Source organism: Propithecus coquereli, unplaced genomic scaffold (genome assembly GCF_000956105.1).
Source record: "Propithecus coquereli isolate 6110/MARCELLA unplaced genomic scaffold, Pcoq_1.0 Scaffold2, whole genome shotgun sequence".
Lineage (NCBI taxonomy): Eukaryota > Metazoa > Chordata > Mammalia > Primates > Indriidae > Propithecus > Propithecus coquereli.
Window position 1 is genome coordinate 16,808,294 of NW_012144966.1, and position 20,038 is coordinate 16,828,331.

Genomic DNA, 20,038 nt, shown 5'->3' on the forward strand with positions numbered 1-20,038 from the left:
GAATTATTAATAGTCATTAATGAAGCACCATATTGTTTTACTTGTTTTACTTATAAGGACCATTTTTATCCCCATTTTATGGGTTAAGAAACTGAGTGCATGAGAAGTTACATAGCAATATGTAGTGGAGACAGGATTCACACGCAAATCTATCTGATCAAGATCCAAACTCTTGCCATTATACTATAGGTTTTTTTTTCAAAATTTGGGATCAAAGCAAGTTTATACCCATTGGCAATTAATATGTTAATGCTACTGCAGACAACATCTATTACTGTTTACTTACATTGCATTTTAAATTCATTTGAAATATTGGCCTTTCAGCTGTGTCTATAAAAAGTGTTTCTCTCTTTATATAGGGTTGTGACACACAGATGATTTATGACATGTTGTTAAGATTGAAATCCACTGTTTATTTACCTGGTGACTTTGTCTGCAAAAAGGTGAGTGCGTGCTGTTTTTCAAATGCACAACTAATAAATGCACTTGAGGATTTCAGGTCAAGTGCATAGTTTAAACAAAATTTGTCCAGGGTGAATTCCAGAGCATAGAAATAATTATGACATACAGCTCTGTAAAACAATAATGTGCTCTCAGAGTTCAAAATGGAACAAGACAATATGGATTTCATTACTTATAGAAGTGTGAGTAGTCCGGAAAGCTCCTTTGTATAAATGTAAATTATCGATTGTCACACCCCATTAATTCCAAATATTTAAAGTAGAGGAAAAAGTTACAGAGTGATGGGTGGTTCTGCCCTTTTTATGTCTTTGACAAAATATCAGTTACCTCCATTTTGCTCACCCAAATAGTAAATGATTAATGCCATATTTTTTAAAACTTTATTGTGCTTTTTATGATTATAAAAATAATACATGTTCATTATTTTTAAAATGGAAAACACATAAAAACACAAAGGTATAAATTCCACCATCCAGAAATAAGCACTATTAATATATTTCGGCCTATTTTTTTACAGAAATTGATGGATGGACAGAGCTTGTTTTATAACATTGGTATCATATTGAAAATATGTTTTGAAACTTGTTTTGTCATGTCACAATATATCATATGAACATTTTATATATTATTAAGTAATCTTATACAACCCATTTTTTTAAAGCAGCATGATATTCCAGCCTATGGATGTATCATAATCAATTTTCAAATGTTTGCTATTATAAATAACTCTACAATGAACATCCCCTTGGATACTATTTTTGTACATCTCTAATCACTAACTTAAGGGAGGGAGAGAAGGAATGATGACTCCTGGTTTTATATCTTGAGACTAAATCAAGATGAAGTCCATAATAGAAATTAAAAATAGTGGAAGATGCGCAGTGTAAAGAAATGTGAGGTGATCCAAGATCTTGGTGAATTCGCAAGTGAGTGAGGATGAGAAGCACTTTTATCACTACAAAACAATGTGTTAAGTGCTATGGTCAAAGTAAGCACAAGCTGCTGTAGAACATAAAGTAGGGGCACTTCACCCTCCTGGGTACTGGCAAAATTTCCTAGAGAAGATGATGTCCGACCTGTGTCTTGCAAAAATGAATTGGAGTGAACCATGTGAAAGAGGAACTAGGTGTTCTGGATAGAGGAAAGAAATAGCACGAGCTAAGGCCAAAAGGAAGGAACTGTGTCTGCAGAGGGGGTGCAGAGAACTACAATAAGGCAAATGTTAGAACAATTTTAGTATGATTTATTTAATACAAGTCAATAAATATTTTTCAATTCTATGAGCTAGGAACTGAGCAAAAGATGGTTCTTGCCCTCCAGGGGTTTACCGTTTAGTGCCGCGGTGTTCAGTTCAGTGTGTATCAGAATCACCTGAATGGAGAAGTCTGGGCTTCACCTCCAGTGATTCAGTTGGTCTGGATGGAGCCCACATACCAGTATTTTTTGAAAGCTACTGTATGATTCTAAAATGCAGCCAAAATTGAGAACCACTGGCCTGATGGAAGAGATAAGAAATAAGTGATATTAAATAAATGCATAACTCCAAAATGTGTTAAGCTGCATAAAGGGAAAATACAAGTTGTTCAAAGAGTATGTAGTGACAAAGGCACTTAATTTAGATTCAGGATTGGGAGATGGAGAGGTTGTTAGATTGTCAGGCATGACCTTTGTAAAACCTAAATTAAAATAGTTCTTCAGTTTAAAAAAAAAAAAAGTGGACAAGGCAGCTTTTTTGATGAAAACTTGGAGCCATGAACCAAGAGGCAAGACAGATCTTGGAACATCCAAGGGACAGAAGCAAGTTCCAGCGGCTAAAAGCAAAGCCAAATAGAGTGTGAGGCGCTTCGAGGCATCAGGTGGCGGTGCCAGGTGCACAGGTGGAAATCAGTCTAATGAGACAGGATGGAACTGGAGGTAAATGTTTGGGAACCGGAACATAACAGAAGGTGACTTCAAGAGAAGTTCAAGGATCCCAAGCTCAAGGAAGAGAAGAGGGCCGTGACTATAACTTTAAAGAATACTTTTGGGCCAGGCGCGGTGGCTCACACCTGTAATGCTAGCACTGTAATGCCAGCTGCTGTAATGCCAGCACTCTGGGAGGCCGAGGCGGGCGGATTGTTTGAGCTCAGGAGTTCGAAACCAGCCTGAGCAAGAGCGAGACCCCGTCTCTACTAAAATTAGAAAGAAATTAATTGGACAACTAAAAATATATAGAAAAAATTAGCCAGGCATGGTGACACATGCCTGTAGTCCCAGCTACTCGGGAGGCTGAGGCAGGAGGATCGCTTGAGCCCAGGAGTTTGAGGTTGCTGTGAGCTAGGCTGATGCCACGGCACTCACTCTAGCCCAGGCAACACAGTGAGACTCTGCCTCAAAAAAAAAAAAAGAAGAATACTTTTATGGAAGAGATCAATAAACAAGAATCAGAGAGGGCAACTTAGAAGGAGCTGTCAGAGATAAAAGAGAAGGCGAGATTGTGATAAAATGGAAACCAAGATTTACAGTCCCACGCAAATTAGTCCAAGTTAAAGTAAACAGATTGGTGATATAAAATCACATTATTTAAATGGGAAATACAAGCCCCCTGCAGGTTAAGGACCCCTTTGGTGCAGGGGTGCATTAGAATGACATGACTTGAACGCACCAAAATGACCTTTCCCATTTGTGCCAATAGCAGCAGGGACTAAAAATTGAGATCACTCATACGAAGTTTAGCACCCATTCCCTGAAACAGTGCAAATTAGCTTAACAAAGTGTGAAATGCAGAGTATCTGCAGCCTTCTCCTTTCTAATTTCTTCTTCATATCACGTTCACCACTCAATGACAAAAACCCATCAGTGAAGACAAATGAGTCAAAGGAAGGAATGATAAGGGGAAAGAGCAGAAATGAGAACGCACCAGAACTACAAGTCACATTTGTTTTGTTTTTGTTTTTAAGAGGGGACTTACATGATAGTAGATATTGTCAGACAAAAAAGGCTATTTCTTGACCAGATTTTAGACAGCTGAATTCAGCTTGGTTTTTGCTTATTCTTTTCACAAAATATTTTAGGAAAGGGGAAGAAAAACAATTATATTCAATTTGAGGTTACTAAATAATCGAAGAAATGGCAGGGTTTGGGACTGAGTTTGCTGACCCGCCTAATCCTCAGGATGGTTCCTAAACTTACTGGTGGGTAGCTTGGACTGCTTGAAAGGGTTTTTGGGAATTTTCTCAGAATACTCCATGACAGTGTAGGAATCACCTAGAGCTCTTGCTAAAGCACAGATTCTGGGACCTCATTCCCAGAGATTCTGACCCATATTTCTGCAGTGAGAATTCTCAGTGGACCGAGAATTTGCACCTCTCAACAAGCTCCTAAGTGATGCTGATGCTGCTGACCCAGAAGCCACACTTTGAATAGCACGGCTGTTTTCTGATGGGGTGCACCTGAGTGTCATAATGCCCCCCTAGCCTTGGAAATAGCCTCCTACACAGTACCCCTGAAATTTTGAAGTGCCCTCTTTCTAAGGATTACTTCACTCTGCATGAAGCTCTTGCTTTTGTACAGTTTCTCCAGATTAGTCCAGACACCAACCACAAGAGCTTGGTTCAATCTTATTTTACACATGCTGTCAGCCCTTGTTCTCTGAGGAATGTCTACTTCATTTGAATGCTAATTAAACTTGCAGGAAAGGATTAAATTAGCCTAGAAATATGCAAGAAATAGTGGAAGTTTTGGTTCGTTGATTATGCCAGATCTCCTTGGAAAATTATTAAAATGATCGTTAAAAAATAATTAAAAGTGCTGAACTATATTTAAGTACCCATTATGCACTTCTACCTCCAGTCAGTTGTAATAACTGCCTTTGAAGAATCATTCCAGTTCCTTGAGAATTACTTCATGCAAAGAATAAGGAATATGACCTATCCTAATCATTGCTTCCTGGAATATCTCTTGCAAAACTAATTTTCAGACACTTTGCCTTATTTTCAAAATCATTCATAACTATTTTATTGGTTTTTAAGAGATCAGTCTTCATATTGGAGTCATCGTTAGATGTGGTCCAACTGCATGTATTAATATTGTACAAAGTCAAGCAACACAGGTGCTGCTAGTTCTAGTGTATCACCTGCCAGCCTTGTAAGTTTGCTCAAGACACTCAATTTTTTAAGCCTGTACTACCAATTTTTAAATAAGAGTAATGATACCTTTTTTATTTGACTTCACTGGGATTTTTGCAAGAATTAAATGTGTCAATATCTATGAAATGCTTTGCCGTTATAAAGTAGTATGTTCTGACAGAACAAATACAGGAATTAAAACAAGGAGCTATGTCAACATCAGATATATTATGATTTTAAAAGTACTATGCAAAGGCAAATAACTATAAAAAAATCCATCTATATTACAATTTCTACTCTGATCTGTTTTTGAATATAAGTCTATGCTTAATATTTTGCACAATGCAAAACTTAAACATACTTCTTGTATTGCTCAGTTAAGAAATGTGGGTTCCAGCTTCCTTTTGCTCCTAATTTCAGAGTCATGGAAATTTGGCTGGTCGGCTAAGCCAATCCATGCCTTTGTTTTTCTCTCTACAAAATGAAAATAACAATACTTATTCTGTGTGCTTCATAAGGGTATCAGGAAGATAAAATGAGAATTTCAATTTCTTGGTTGTTAACTAAGAGCTAGAGTCTGATTAACTTTAAATTCAACCTGACAATTATAAAACAACAATAATTGATGTTCGGAAAAATAAACCTAGGTATTAAAGGACATTAAAACTTCCCAGAGAACAGTTAAATTTTACTTCCTTCATTCATAAATGAGTATCTACTATATGTCAAGCCTTGTGCTCAGCACTGGGACAAAGCAGACATTGTTTCAACCATCTCAGAGCATAAATTATAATCAATATTGTTTAATCCTGAGTTGATTTTAGTGTATTCTAATCCTTTGAAAGTGTGGTTAATGAGAATATTTGATTAATTCAAATAACCCAGTCCCTTCATAAACCAAGGGAGTGAATTTATTGTATTCATGCTATTTTTTTTTATAGCTGAGGGTGATCAAGACGCTACTCATCCAGACAAGCAGGTACTGCTATCCAAATACTTTGCCTGGTATTATGCAAACTGGCCTGTTTGGAGTTTAACAGCCTTTCTTGACCTAAATGCCATTTAGAACTCCTGTAAGACACATTTATTCTTTTTTGGAAATTGGAGCGAGAAAATGTGTTTCAAGGGCCTCATATTCACCTACTAGTTTGGTGATTTGCTTGTAAGGACTCACACAATTCGACATAAAGCTATGTTTATGGCTTAAGATTTATTCCAGCAAAGAATACAGTGCTGTGACAGGAAGGAAAATATATACATGGGGGAAGATAGAGGAATCAGTGCAAGATTCCTAGGTCCTATTTCTGTGAGGATCACATGGATGCATTATTCTTTGCAGTGGACTGCAAAGACATGAGGAAAATATCTCCACCCTAGGAAGCCCAAGTGAGTCTTGGATCTAGAGTTCTTAAATGGGGTTGGTCATGTAGCTGCATGACCAGGCATGATTCAGACTTCAAACTAGGTGCTAGGTACACATCACAAATCTTTGTGTTTACATTAAACAATACTGACAGCTTGGTATATCCTGCCACACTGCCTCAGGGATACAGAATAACACCATTAGCCAGTGGCTATGTGAACATTCCAAGAGTTTAATTCTCAAAGCTTGAACAAGGGTCATTGCCCTGGCTCTAAGAGTTCCCAAAGTTAAGCAAAAACTGAGTAAAACAACCTGCAGCATTAACACTTCCTCTCCATATGAAATAAGAATAATAGCTTAAAAATTTCCTATGCCCCAGTTCCCAAAAATGAGATCTCAATGCCATCGGCAGAAGAACAGAATTGACCTTTGAATGGCTGCAGACTGGGCCCTTTGGATAGGCCAACCACCTTCTTCAAAGTGTAGTAGTGGTCACCAAGCCAGGCTTGCCTGTGCTTACAATCACTTACTTCGTCCACCCATACTCCTTCCTGGAGCAATGTGCTAACTGAAATGTCTTCAGGTGTCCAGTGGTGGCACACAGTGCTCACAGGCTGAGAAGAATCACCTTCCTAATCATTTTCTTTCACATGATATGTCCAACCAATGTCTGCCAACTACCTCAGGTCTTAAGATAATTACTTGTACATTGATGCCCCTTGCTTCCTTCACTTACTCCTCTAGAAGAGTTTGTATTTCTTAATGTGGGGTATAATTGTCAAGAATACAATGACTATCGTTTCCTCTTTCTATCTGGCAAATAGGGAGAAATTGGCAAGGAAATGCACATCATCAAACAAGGAGAAGTCCAAGTCCTCGGAGGCCCCGATGGTGCTCAAGTTCTGGTCACTCTGAAAGCTGGGGCCGTGTTTGGAGAAATCAGGTATCTGAAAGACATCTCATAAATATTGAAGACTGTCATTTGTCACAAAAGAAAAATCTTAGGTCATAAAATAAGTAAAGTTCCTGCTCAAATTTATTAAAGGTTTGATTGTGCTGGAAACATTGGTAAAATAAGGATTTTCACATTTCTATTCATTTCTTCTTTTCCCTTCCCCCAAAATACCTGAAGAAAGGGACTGGGTCATTCAGCTCTTTAGTCCAGGACTGAGGCCAATGCCTGGCATAAGATAGGTGCTTAATATACATTGAATGGATATGTAAATCAATGAATGAATAATAAGAGAAAAGGTTGGGAGCATTGGTGGTTGTCAGATCATTGGAAGACTTGAATGCTTTGCTAACAAGAAGGTCTTGAGTAGGTTAGTGCTGTGATCACAGTTGTGGGGTCAAATTGCCCGAGTCTAAACTCCAATATCACCACTTACTAGCTTTATTCCTCTCTTACCTGATTCCTCTGTTCCTCAGTTCCCTCATCTTAATAATTAGGATAATAGTACATATCTTAGAGGGTTGGTATATGACTTAATTCATTAAAAGCACTTAGAATAGTGTCCATGATCTATTAAGAGCTCAATAAATATTAACTATTGTTACCATTATTTCCTATTGACCAGGAGAAGTTTATCCTAGAACAAGTACGTCCCCAAGAGTAAAAACATAGACAAGAAATTTAAGCATTCCATGGGCTAAACACTTCCATATGCATTATTGCATTTAAACTTACTCATTGTTCAACTAAAAAATACTCATTGAGTGCCTAGTACATGCTAGATTGTTAGGTATTGCTTTAAATTCTGGGAATACACTGTAAAAACAGTAGACGAGATATCACCCCTCACAGAGCTTACAGTCTAGTTGGGGGAAACTGACAATAATAGTTAAACAATTAAGTAGACAAGATAAATCACATTGTGGTAACTGCTATGAACGCAAAAAATTGTTAGAAAGTGATGGGAGATGCTACTTAGATACAGTGGTCAGGGACGACCTCTCTGTACAGACAATATGTGACCTGAGACTCGCATGAGTAAATGGAGCAGCCATTCAGAAATGGGGGGAAAGCCTCTCAGGTGATGGAACAGCAACGGTAAGGGCCTCGAGGTACAGCAAGCTTGTGTGGCCAAGGGGAAGGATGGAGTACAGTGAATAAGGACTCTGTCGGGAGATGAGGCCAAAGAGGTCAGCAAGGGCCAGATTACACATAGTCTATTTGGCCGTGATAAGGAATTTCACGGCCAGTATTTATTCTAAATACAGATGGGTGCCGGTAGAGGGCTTGAGGTAAAAGGATGGTACAATCTGAATTGTGACTTTAAAAGACCCCTCCAACAGCCCTGTGGAGCAAGAATGAAATAGAGGAGAACCAGCTGGAAGTGAGCAGCAGAGTTCCAGTGAAAGACGATGATGTCTTGAATTAGGACGCTGGTCTTAAAGTGGAAAGAAGAGTGCACTGTCAGGCAGTTATTAATTTTTCATTTCACAACTGAGAAAATTGCTATTCCAAGGTGCAAGTACTGTATCTTGCCCAGGATAACATAGCTAATAAGTGATAGGAACAACACATAAACCTGAGTCTTCATGGATCGTGGTCCAATGATCTTTCCACCACACAGCAGAAGAAAGGTATTCACCCAACCTCTAATTTCATAGCTGCTAAGAAGTTATCTTCACATTCCAAGAGATATGGATAATTTCAGATGACTTCATACTAGCATAATTAGGGTTTCTGTAGAATGTTGAAACATGTAATTTCTCTGTTCATAATGTGGCTTCTCTTCTTAATTTTTTCTTCTTGCTTAACAAGTGATTGCTGTTAAGGTGATCCTGTGAGGGTCCTGCTCTGGGGCAGTGGTGGAAACACATCTCAGAACGTCCAAGACCTTAGTTCTTTGCCTATTTCCTATCACCTCCTTACTGGGAGTCCTTGCAAAAGTGATTTAATGTTTTGTGACTTAATAATCACTGTAATCTTCAAGGTCATAAAACATGCAACAGTCTAATCTGAAACATTGCAGAAATTAATTAGCTGACCTCATCCAAGGGTTGAGTACTCCCTGAAGAATAAAGCTTTATAAATACAAGTATGTTAATTGCTGATATTATCATCACAGAGAGAACTGCCCTAGGAATAGAATCTAGGTGCTGCTGAGTTGCTACTGAAAGCAATCCCAGATTCCTGGCAGCAGCTTCTCAAACAAATCTCCTCTTATCCATGTGGTTTCTGAGGCCAAATTGAAACCAGTAGACCAGACAAGTTTGAAACTTGCTCAATAGTCTGGTTGATTCAAGCAAAAGGGAGCTTTTTGCGCCTTGATTCTCTTCTTGGCTGTGGTTGAAGAGAAACAGGATGTATCTGCCTCTTCCCAGATACCCACAGGCTTCACAGGGCCACAGCTGTCATACGCCCCTGGAGCTCTAGTCATTTATTCCAGAGATAGAGACACGTTTGCCAAACATCCAGATACTGGAAAGATCTAGTAATAGTGTTTACTACTCAAAAATGCTGTGACCTTTGTTAAAATGAGCTAAATCCAGCACTATCACATGGCTTTTTAAAGAAGATTCTTTTTCCTTAGGGAAAAAAAAAAAATAGGAAAGAAAAATGTGAGGGCTTTCAAGGACATTATATATTAATCCAAAAGAGCAAAGCCCTGACTAAAATATAGATTTACAGCCTGTCACAGAGAAAACCCAGACCACATTTCCAATTAACATCTGAAGAGTGCAGACACCCCATTTTTAAAAGAGAGACCCAGGGTCTGCCAAGGGACAGCCTCGCGGTGGCTCTGACTGCATCATTTCCCTTGCATGTACATGTGGTGCCAAGTCTTATTCACTGAATGTATTTAACCACTTCCTATCTGCCTTCTGCCTCTGTTAAAATGTCATTTTTCTCGAAACACATCTCAATTTTTACTCCTGTATTGCCATTATGATTTCAATAGGATTCTCTATTAGATTCATGTCTCTTTGGAATATCCTCCTCCTGGAAAATTCTCATATTTCAAATGGCATCTTTTTCAAGCCATCTCTAACCCTCAGAACAACTAGTTGCTCTCTGTCCCATGCTTCCCTAGTATTTCTTTTATGCCTTTATTATAGTAATTACTTCAGATTTATAATGAATTTGTTCAGACATGTCTCTCCAACAGACTGAGCTATGAAAATACAAGAACTAGAATTTACCCATCTTTATATCATCAGCAGCCACATAAAAACCACACAATAAGTGGTGATTTTTATTTATATCTTGCCTTCATTCAAAAACAATTTGCAGCAGCTATTAAGCAATTTTTAATTAATTAAGTAGTTCATTAGGATTTGAGAGAAACAAAAGAAAATTATATTGGGGACCTCTGACAACATAATGTGAAGTGCTTTAAAGAAGATTGTGTATCCCTTTGCCAGGCACAGTTCTGGCCATGAGGGTACAGAGGCGAACAAGAAACAGTCACTTCCCTCATGGGTCTTACAAACAAGTGAGACAAATAAACAAAAGACTTCAACATCAGGCGATTCAATGTATGGGTTGCGTCCAAGGAGGAAGGTACGTATAGGATGCTGTGGAGCACAAAGGCTTCACAAGAGCTAATGTATCCTTTAGCAATTACTTGAGGTTATTTGGGAACTGAAGGCAGAAACTTCAGTGCTCCTCAAATGATGTTTGGTAACAATGATGTGTGCACACAGGTCAGTCCTGGTAGCTCCTGCCATGAGGTGTGTAAAGGATTATTCGCATGATGCCTCTAGTGGGTTGAATAGTGGCCCCAGAAAGATACGTCCACATCCTAACCTTAGGAACCTGTAAATATGACCTTATTTGGAAAAAAGGTCTTTGCAGATGTAATTAAGGATCTCAACATGAGATCATCCTGGATTATCTGAATGGGCCTCAAATCTGATGACAGTGTCCTTATAAAAGACAGCAGGGAAAAGAGGAGAAGGCCATGTGAAGACTGAGGCAGACATTGCAGTAATATAGCCACAGCCGCCAAATGCCTGGTGCCACCAGAAGCTAAAAGAGGCAAGGAAGGATTTTTCACTACAGTCATTAGAGGAAGCACAGCCCTGCTGCACCTTGATTTTGGACTTTTGGTCTCCGGAACTGTGAGAGAATAAATTTCTGTGGTTGTAGCCCATTTGTTTTGTGAGCATTTGTTACAGCAGGAACAATACAATGCTAGGAAACTAATGCAGTAACAAACTCTTTAAATTGTTAACTTTTGAAATTTTACTGGGGATAAAAAAGGCATGCTTGACACCTCCCTCTACTTCGCCCTTCATGACCAATCTACCTCCAAGACCTGTCGATCTCACCTCCTAAGTATGTCTCGAATCATTTGTATCTTACCTTCTCCACGGCCACCACTTCGGTCCAACCACCTCCCTCTCTCACTGAACAACTGCAGTGGTCTACTGCAAGTTGCCCACTCCCATAACCACATCCTCCACAATCTACACTCCACTCTGCAGCCAGAGGGATCTTTTAGAAACACAGACCTGATCATGTTACTGCCCTCCTGCTTAGAACTACTCAATACTTTCATGCTGTTTTTATTCCTAAGAATAAAATTCTTTTCCTGACCTACAAGATCCTGCAGAATCTAGCCCCTGCCTACCTCTCTACTTCAAGTTGCACCCGAATCCCCTTGCTCTCTTTAATCTAAACATCCTGCTCTCTCTCATTTCCTTGAATGTGCAACACTCCATCTAGCCACAGGGAGTTTTTTCGCACATGATGTTACCTCTGCCTAGATGCTTTCACCAACCCTCTACCTAGATCTCAGCTCCTTTCAGGCCTTCTTGGATTCCCCATGATAGGGACCTCCCAGGTCTCCTTTCTGTATGCTTTTGTCCAACTATATTCCTTTCTTTTGGAGCACTTACTTTTGTAACTCTACAGGCATTAGTGCATTTATTTCTTCCATGTTTCTCTTCCTTCCGAAATTGCAGGCACCAGAACTACCACATATGGCTGTGCCAGCTGTGCTTTGCATCAGGACATCCAAGGAGGGCCTGGGAGGGCCAGGAGAGCTGGGAGAGCTAGAATCCGGCCCACTCCTGGGCCATGAGTCCCGGCTTTTGCACTCTCCTTCATGCACAGGTGCCTTTTACTTTGCAAAAAGCAGCATTCTGCCAGCCAAGCACAGGATTGTATGTGCCCAGAGAGGCCACATTTTTCTAGTTTACGCAAAGACACTTTACACAGGCTCCCTGGGATCCTGGTAGACACCATGTGTGGTTTGTTCTACACTCTATCCCCAGCCCTTCGAGCAGTGGCTGGCCCACATAAGTGCCTAATAAATAGTTGTTGAATAAATAATTGAATGTAATTATCTATCTTTGTGAATGCAGAAATACACATTAATTTTTGTCATGAATATGCATATTCAGCTTGTGCCCTTTTGTCAGTTTTCATTATTAAGAATAGCACTGTTATATTTATCTTTGTAAAATTACTTTGTTTTTCTTTTAAGTTATTTCTTTGAGGCTTATTCCCAAAACTGGAATAAGTAGGTCAAAAGGTGGGAGCATTTCTATAACTCTTATAATATATAGACAGATTACTTTCCAGAAAAAAATTAAATCAATTTACAATATAAACAGCACTGTATAGCTATTTTTCCTCAGCATTACTGATATTACTTTATTGTTCTCATTGGCTTTGCATTTTAATAGTTTGTTTTAATTTGCATTTCTCTAAATAGTGCCTGGAAAATAATAGATCCTCAATATATATTTGCTAAATGAATTAATTTCCTTGAGCCTATTTATTTTCATAAATGTGATCATTTACCTTCTGCATTTTTTTATTTGTTCATCATTCTTTTTTCATCATATATAATAATTTATTAAGTAGAATTTAGTCATCAATATATTCTTATGTTTTCCAAAACATTTAAGCGCTGTCTTTTCTATAATTATATTGTTCAAATCACCCATTCTGAGGATTTCTTTTTGATTTTTACTTCATATCATTGTGAAAAGGCCAAAATTTTTTTATTATTTCCAAGTATTATGGGGGTAAAAATCTTTTGGTTACATGGATCGCTTTTATAATGCTTGGGTCATGGTTATAAGTGTGCCCTTCACCCAGATAGTGCTCATTGTACCCATTAGGTAGGTTTCCACCCATCCCGTCCACCCCCTCAGCCTCCCCCCTGCTTGCTTTCTGTTGAGTTTTACTTCCCTCTATACACGTGTGCTCATCAGTTAGTTCCAATTCAATAGTGAGTATATGTAGTGTTTGGTTTTCCATTCTCTAGATATTTCACTTAGGATAATGGTCTCCAGTTCCTTCCAAATTGCTGCAAAAGGCATTAGTCATCCTTCTTCGTGGCTGAGTAGTATTCCATGGTATACATATACCACATTTTGTTAATCCATTCATAAATTGATGGGCATTTGGGTTGATTCCACATCTTTGCAATTGTGTATTGTGCTGCAATAAACATTCAAGTACAGTTGCCTTTTTGATAAAATGACTTCTTTTCCTTTGAGTAAATACCCAGTAGTGGGATTGCTGGATCGAATGGTAGGTCAACTTTTAGTTCTTTGAGGAATCTCCATACTGGTTTCCATAGAGGGTGTACTAGTTTGCAGTCCCACCAACAGTGCATAAGTGTTCCTTTCTCTCCACATCCATGCCAGCATCTATTGTTTCTGGACTTTTAAAGAAAAGACATTCTAATGGGGGTAAGGTGATATTTCATTGTGATTTTGATTTGCATTTCCCTGATACTTAATGTCATTGAGCATTTTTTCATATGTTTATTTGCCATTTGCCTATCTTCTTTAGAAAAGCTTCTGTTCATGTCTTTTGTCCACTTTTTAATGGGGTTGTTTGATTTTTTCCTTGCCGATTTGCTCAAGTTCTTTGTAGATTCTCATTATTAGTCCTTTATCGGATATATAGCTTGTGAATATTTTCTCCCATTCTATAGATTATCTGTTTCCTCTGTTAATTATTTCCTTGGCTGTGCAGAAGCTTTTTAATTTAATTAAGTCCCATTTATTTACTTTTGTTGTTGCCGTGGTTGCCATTGAGGTCTTCTTCATAAATTCTTTGCCTAGGCCGATATCCAGAAGAGTTTTTCCAACATTTTCTTCTAGAATTCTTATGGTTTCATGCCTTACATTTAAGTCCTTTATACATCTTGAATTAATTTTGGTGAGTAGTGAGAGATACGGATCCTGTTCTGTTCTTCTGCATGTGAAGGCCAAATATTTTCAAAAATAATTTTAAATCTCTTTTTTTCCCTTCAAACCATTTTTGCTTATTTCTCCTGAACACTCAGTTTTTTAAATACAGGTACCAAGGGAGACTTATAGGGCTTTGGACTATTTTCATTTCTGATTCTTACATTCTATCAGAATAACTCTGTTATTCCTTTCTCTCTTTTTTTTCTTTTCCTAAAAGGCAGAAATAGTATTATAGATACAAGAGAAGATCAGAAGTATGATCAGGGATAAGAAGACTTAGAAGACTTGATTAATTCTGAGGGAGATAATTCTTTACTTCTGTGCCATTTTTTTTTCCTATCTCAAACCCATGAACATTACCTGTGTTAAGAATATATTTTTACATTTTCACTACATCCTTTTGAATACAGTCTTTGTGTAGCATCTTTTTGCTTAGGGCAAAAAGCATTTACCTCAATATTCCTCTGAACAAATATACTATCAATATCATTGTTTAAACTTTATTCAAATAGTCTCAGGACCTCTCCTAAAGCAACTTTATCCAGTGCTAAATCAAGGCTCTTCACCACTATTTGGAACAACAGAGAGGAAGTAAAGATTCTGAGAGTCAGACCTTGACATAGCTTATCACACCAGCCTGGTTGGCTTCGTCTCTTATTTTTTCTGATGTCCACTGACAAATGTGAATCATTAAAACAATAGCAATGATTTTACTGGCATCACTAAGGTTATGGTATAAGGAAAACATACCTGGACTTGAAGTCAGCTCTCATCTTGGATTTTCATTTCAGTGATGACATTCTTAAGTATTTGTTCTTGAACAATTCACTTAACTGACTCTAGACCTCAGTTTCCATGTCTATAAGCATAGATAAGAACCTACCTCATCAAACTGATGCGGTCATTTAGTGAGAAAATTGAGGAATTTGGTTTTTTTAAAAAATAACACATTTAGAACTATAAACTTTGTACAGATATATGACATTGTTAGCTGTTTTTGACTCCAAAGAAACACTTGGCTAGGCTAGTGTATTAGCTTGTTTGATATAGTATTTTCCAGCCAAAGTATCATCATTAAATATTCTCCTCGCACTTGAAGGGAGATAAATAAACAGGGCATTGAATAAAGATTCCATATTATTCTTTTTCTCCTCTCTCCTCCTTAGACTCTTTACCCAGACCCTTCAGTGTTCACCCCTTCTCTAAGGCCAATTCAACTCTGAAATCAAGACCTGCTGGAGGAAAATGGGGCTAGTTATTTTATATCTGTGATATCTAAACTCTCTAACTTTGTTAAAAATCCATGTGTACAGACATTCCTCAAAATATCTTACAGAAAAAAAGAATCTAAGCTAATATGTGTTTGCCATTCAGTAGTTTTATGAATATCAAAGCATCTGCAAAGAGCAAGAAGCCCAGACAGAGGTGACCCTAGAACATCCTCTGATATTTGCTCACCCACAAAAGTTTTGTTAGAATTTATTTTTAGTTGAGTTGTAAAACTGTCAAGGAACAAAGTGTTTTCCAATAACTTTGACAAAAATAAAAGAATAGCACAGAAAAAGTCTACACAGGTGGTCTAACCTCATGTTCCCCAAATACAACCCAGTTGGAAATTTGCTTAATGAGAACAAATATTATTGGAAGTTTTAATCTCTTACCCAGATATGCTCTTTCCATTGACAGCATTTAGAGTTAGTTGTATTTCTATTCTAGGAAATCATTCTACATGAGAAAATGTGTTCAGACTAGAAACTTCTTTATTTTAGGAAACATTCTCATTTCTTACAATTATCAAAGCATTAATCATTCTAAATTGTGCTTATCTGTTTAACAAGGCTGCCAGACTATGTTCACATCTCAGTGTCACAACTTATGAGCTATGTGACGATGGGCAAGTTACTCAGATGAGACTTCAATTCTTCATCAGTCAAAATGAAGTAACAATAATACATAACTATCTCACAAGATTGAAAAGTATTATATGTATTAATGCATAAAAAAGAACTTAGGAAAATAGCTCATAGTAAGCACTCTATATTATCTATTAATGTTACTATTACTAATATTATTATTAATATTTGCCAGTCTGGCTATCCGTATGCACATTTACCCCACTCTTCAATTACAACCTGCTTGAGGGAAGATGTTAATCATCTTTACAATCCCAGAACTTAGCATAGTATCTAGCCCATTATGGAGCACACAATTTCTACACACCCCTAATTTATCTCTAATTTATTTTTTCCTTTTCTTTTCAATTTGTACAGTGAATTCTTTATCTTCCCCTGAATGACTGACCTTCAAAGCACAATCATCTGCACAATCTCAAACTCATCCAAAAAACTACTTATCAAAGCCCACCTGAGAAAGGCAATATTTCAGAAGGATTATTTGTTTCTCTAACTATTCTGAAAGGTACCATGGGTCATGTCAGAGCAATAAAGAGAGAGCTGGATATTTGGAATGTATGATACTGACCTACCTCCCTCCACCCATAGAATTACTCTTACTGAACTATACTTGGAACTGATTCATAGCCCTTACTGAGGACTCTATTATAAATGATCCTAGCAAACTTATTGTTGTGTCTATTGTGAGAATGTGAAGTTTTCCAACACTTTACAGAGTGGCCTCTTTACTAAGCCCTCCAGAAGATATGTCTGCCTGTCTTAAAACCTAGAATCGATCCATTTTTATGGTATAAAAGTCCTAAAGCCAAATTTGAAGCCTTCCTGTGACAAAGTTTGCATTTTTATATGAATCCCATGTTATGTCTCCATTCTTGTTTTTCTTTTGCTGCTACATTCAATTCATGCTCTTTTGTACTCTACTTTCCCATGTGAGTGCTTCCCAGATACTGTAGCTCTGCTAAAAAGGGCTACGCAGGTTGTGCACTGCACGACTCCAATCACATTATAGTCTATGTATGCAACACACAATTTGTAATGCCACACGTGGCAGGCCTGGACAAAGCTTGGAATGAATGACTGACCAGGGACTGACTGTCTCAAAATTCCCTCTCTGAAAGAAAAAAAAAATATATATATATATACACATAAACACACACACACACACACACACACACACATATGAATGTTATATATGCTATTTTTGAATGTGTGTGAATATCTATGTGTGTTTATATATATAGGAAATGTCCATGTTGCTATTTGTTCCTGACACTTACCAAGTTACGTACATACAGGTTCTCCCACAGTCTCTGAAAACATCTTCTCTCTGTGACATTCTCACAACTGGTTTTGTTCACTCATTCGACTTTGGCACACTAGTACCAAGTAAGTAGCTTAGTGTCCAGTTACATACCACAAATTAGGGTTTAAAACTGCTCAGCCATAAATTTTACCTAACAGCACCTTCTTCATAATTGAATATCAATCAGGAGCCTACAGACAGCTGTTTCTTCTTAAAGATAATCGGATGTCTATGGTAGGAGTACCTACCTAAATATGACTTTGTTTCCTATGGAAGAGATTAGTAACCTGATCAGAAATACACTTAATAAATGGTAGAATTATCTGGTTCCAAAGCCTGTGTTCTTTTCACAAAACCATACCACTCTTTAATAATTCTCCTTTTATTTCACTTCAGCGTGCTGAATACATGGTAGGCACTTAATAAATACTTACATGATTGGAGTGAAAATCAAAAATGTCCTTGAGTATGTGTCTAAGGTCACAGCAAATAGAAGTGGCTCTAGGATTAGAACCAATTCCTTTGTTTCCTGGGCCATTGCTCTGTTCACTCTATTTTTACCTGGGGAAACTTAATATTAACCTCATCTATTCATCCTCCAGCATGGACTCTTTCAGAAACTCTATGTGGAGCTGGGAATATTTAGGAACCTTACTAAGCTATTTACTGAGTGAAACTTTCCATTGGTGGAGTGCTGGAGAAGCATTTTGTGGACAAGAGGAAAAAAAGGATGCTATTTTAAACGCTGCTGAGAGAGTTTGGGCAAAATCCATCTGGCAGACAGACTATTTCTTCCGTTCAAAAACTCATCAAGCACTCCAAACGTGTAACCTGTAGGCAAGTTTAATTAAAACTTGAGAAATCTCAAAATAACCCGACATTTAAACATGTTATTTCCATTCTGTTCTCAAAGTCTGACATACAGACACAGACACTCTCAGGTTCAAATTAACTTCCCCAATGTCACCCAGCCCAGCCTAACTGATTACCCTGTGTCTATGGCTACGAGAATGTGAATGAAATAGACACATCCAATCATTGTCCTTCAAACATTAACATCCATTTCACAGAGAGATAAGGAGGAAGGTAGATAGGAAGTTGGGTAGATGAGTGAGTGAAGAGGTGATTGTGATGATAGATAGATAAATAGATAGACAGAACGATACATAGATAGATGGGGTAAAATGCATTTCTCTTGTCTTCTCTGACCTTGAACTCCTGGCCCAAAGTGATCCTCTTGCTTTGGCCTTCCAAAGTGTTAGGATTACACCGTGCCTAGAGTTTCTCTTCTCTTCTCTGGCAAAGGCAGAGCGTGCTTTAAGAGACAACTTTAGGAAAGGATTAAAGATAGTATTTTTTGCCATGGAGCAAAAAAAAAAAAAATGGAGTCTGAAATCATCAAGCAAAATAAGCAGGCATTAACATGGCCAACGTTTAAGGATTCCAAATACATACTTTCTGTCTTAGGTTCCTTCCCACCTTTTTCTTCCTGTTCTGGCTTTAATTGAGCATTTTATATGATTCCATTTTCTCATCTTGCTTAGTATAACAAGTATACTTATTTTTTAATGTTTAATGGTTGCTCTAAAGTTTTCAATATGCATTTTAAACTAATCTAAACCTACCTTTATATAACACTATACCACTTCACATGTAGCACAGGTAACTTTGAATATTTCTAATTCTTACCTTCCAGTTCTTATGACATTATTGTCATTCATTTCACGTATCCATAGGCTATAATTACCCAATAATTGTTGCTTATTATTTAAACAGTTATCTTTAGATCAATTAAGAATAAAAAACAAAAATATTTTACTTTATCTTCATTTACTCCTTTTTTAATATTCTTCCTTTCTTTGTGTAGACCTGAGTTTCTGATCTGCATCATTTCCCTACTCCCTATGGAACTTTTAACATTTTTTGGAGGGTAAATCTCCTGGGAAAGTCCTTGTTTCTCCTTTACTTTTGAAGGACCATTTCACTGAACATAGAGTACCAGGTTGGTTGTTTCTCTTGTAACACTTTAAATATTTCATTCTACTCTCTTGCTTGCATAGTTTCTGATGATAAATCTGCTACAATTCTTATCCTTGTGTCTCTCTATAGCTTGGGGTTTGTTCCCCCCACACACACACTTTAGATTCTTTCAAGATTTTGTCTTTGGTTTCCTGCAGGTTGATTATGATATGCCCAGGAGTCAGGGTTTTTGGGTATTGATTGTGCTTGATGTTCTCCAGTGTTCCTGGATCTGTGGTTTGATGTCTGATATTAATCTTGGAAAGTCCTAAGCCATTCTTACTGCAAGCATGTCGTCTTCCATTCTCTCTTCTTTCGCCTTTTAGTATTCCAGCTACTGGTGTGTTACAGCACTCAAAATTGTCCCGTAGTTCTTTGTGTTCAGTTTTGTTTATTCCTCTGCATTTCAGTCTGGAGAATTTCTATTGCCTTATCTTCAAGCTCACTGATTCTTTCCTGGGCCATCTTCAGCCTACTGATGAGCCCATCAAAAGTATTTTTCATTTCTGTTACAGTGGTTTTTTTTGTTTGTTTGTTTTGTTTTTTTGAGACAGTCTCACTCTGTTGCCCGAGCTAGAGTGCCATGGCATCAGCCTAGCTCACAGCAACCTCAAACCCCTGGGCTCAAGCGATCCTTCTGCCTCAGCCTCCCGAGTAGCTGGGACTACAGGCATGTGCCACCATGCCCGGCTAATTTTTTCTATAT

The 20,038-nt window shown here is 37.8% G+C and overlaps 1 protein-coding gene across 1 annotated transcript in view; it reads left to right on the forward strand.

Annotated features, from left to right (window-relative positions):
• The window catches only part of CNGB3 (cyclic nucleotide gated channel beta 3), a 168,624-nt gene that overhangs the window by 141,771 nt on the left and 6,815 nt on the right, over positions 1 to 20,038 (forward strand). The window contains 2 exon segments of the mRNA XM_012643595.1: positions 360 to 443; positions 6,756 to 6,874. Of these exon segments, the coding sequence (XP_012499049.1) occupies positions 360 to 443; positions 6,756 to 6,874 (203 nt within the window).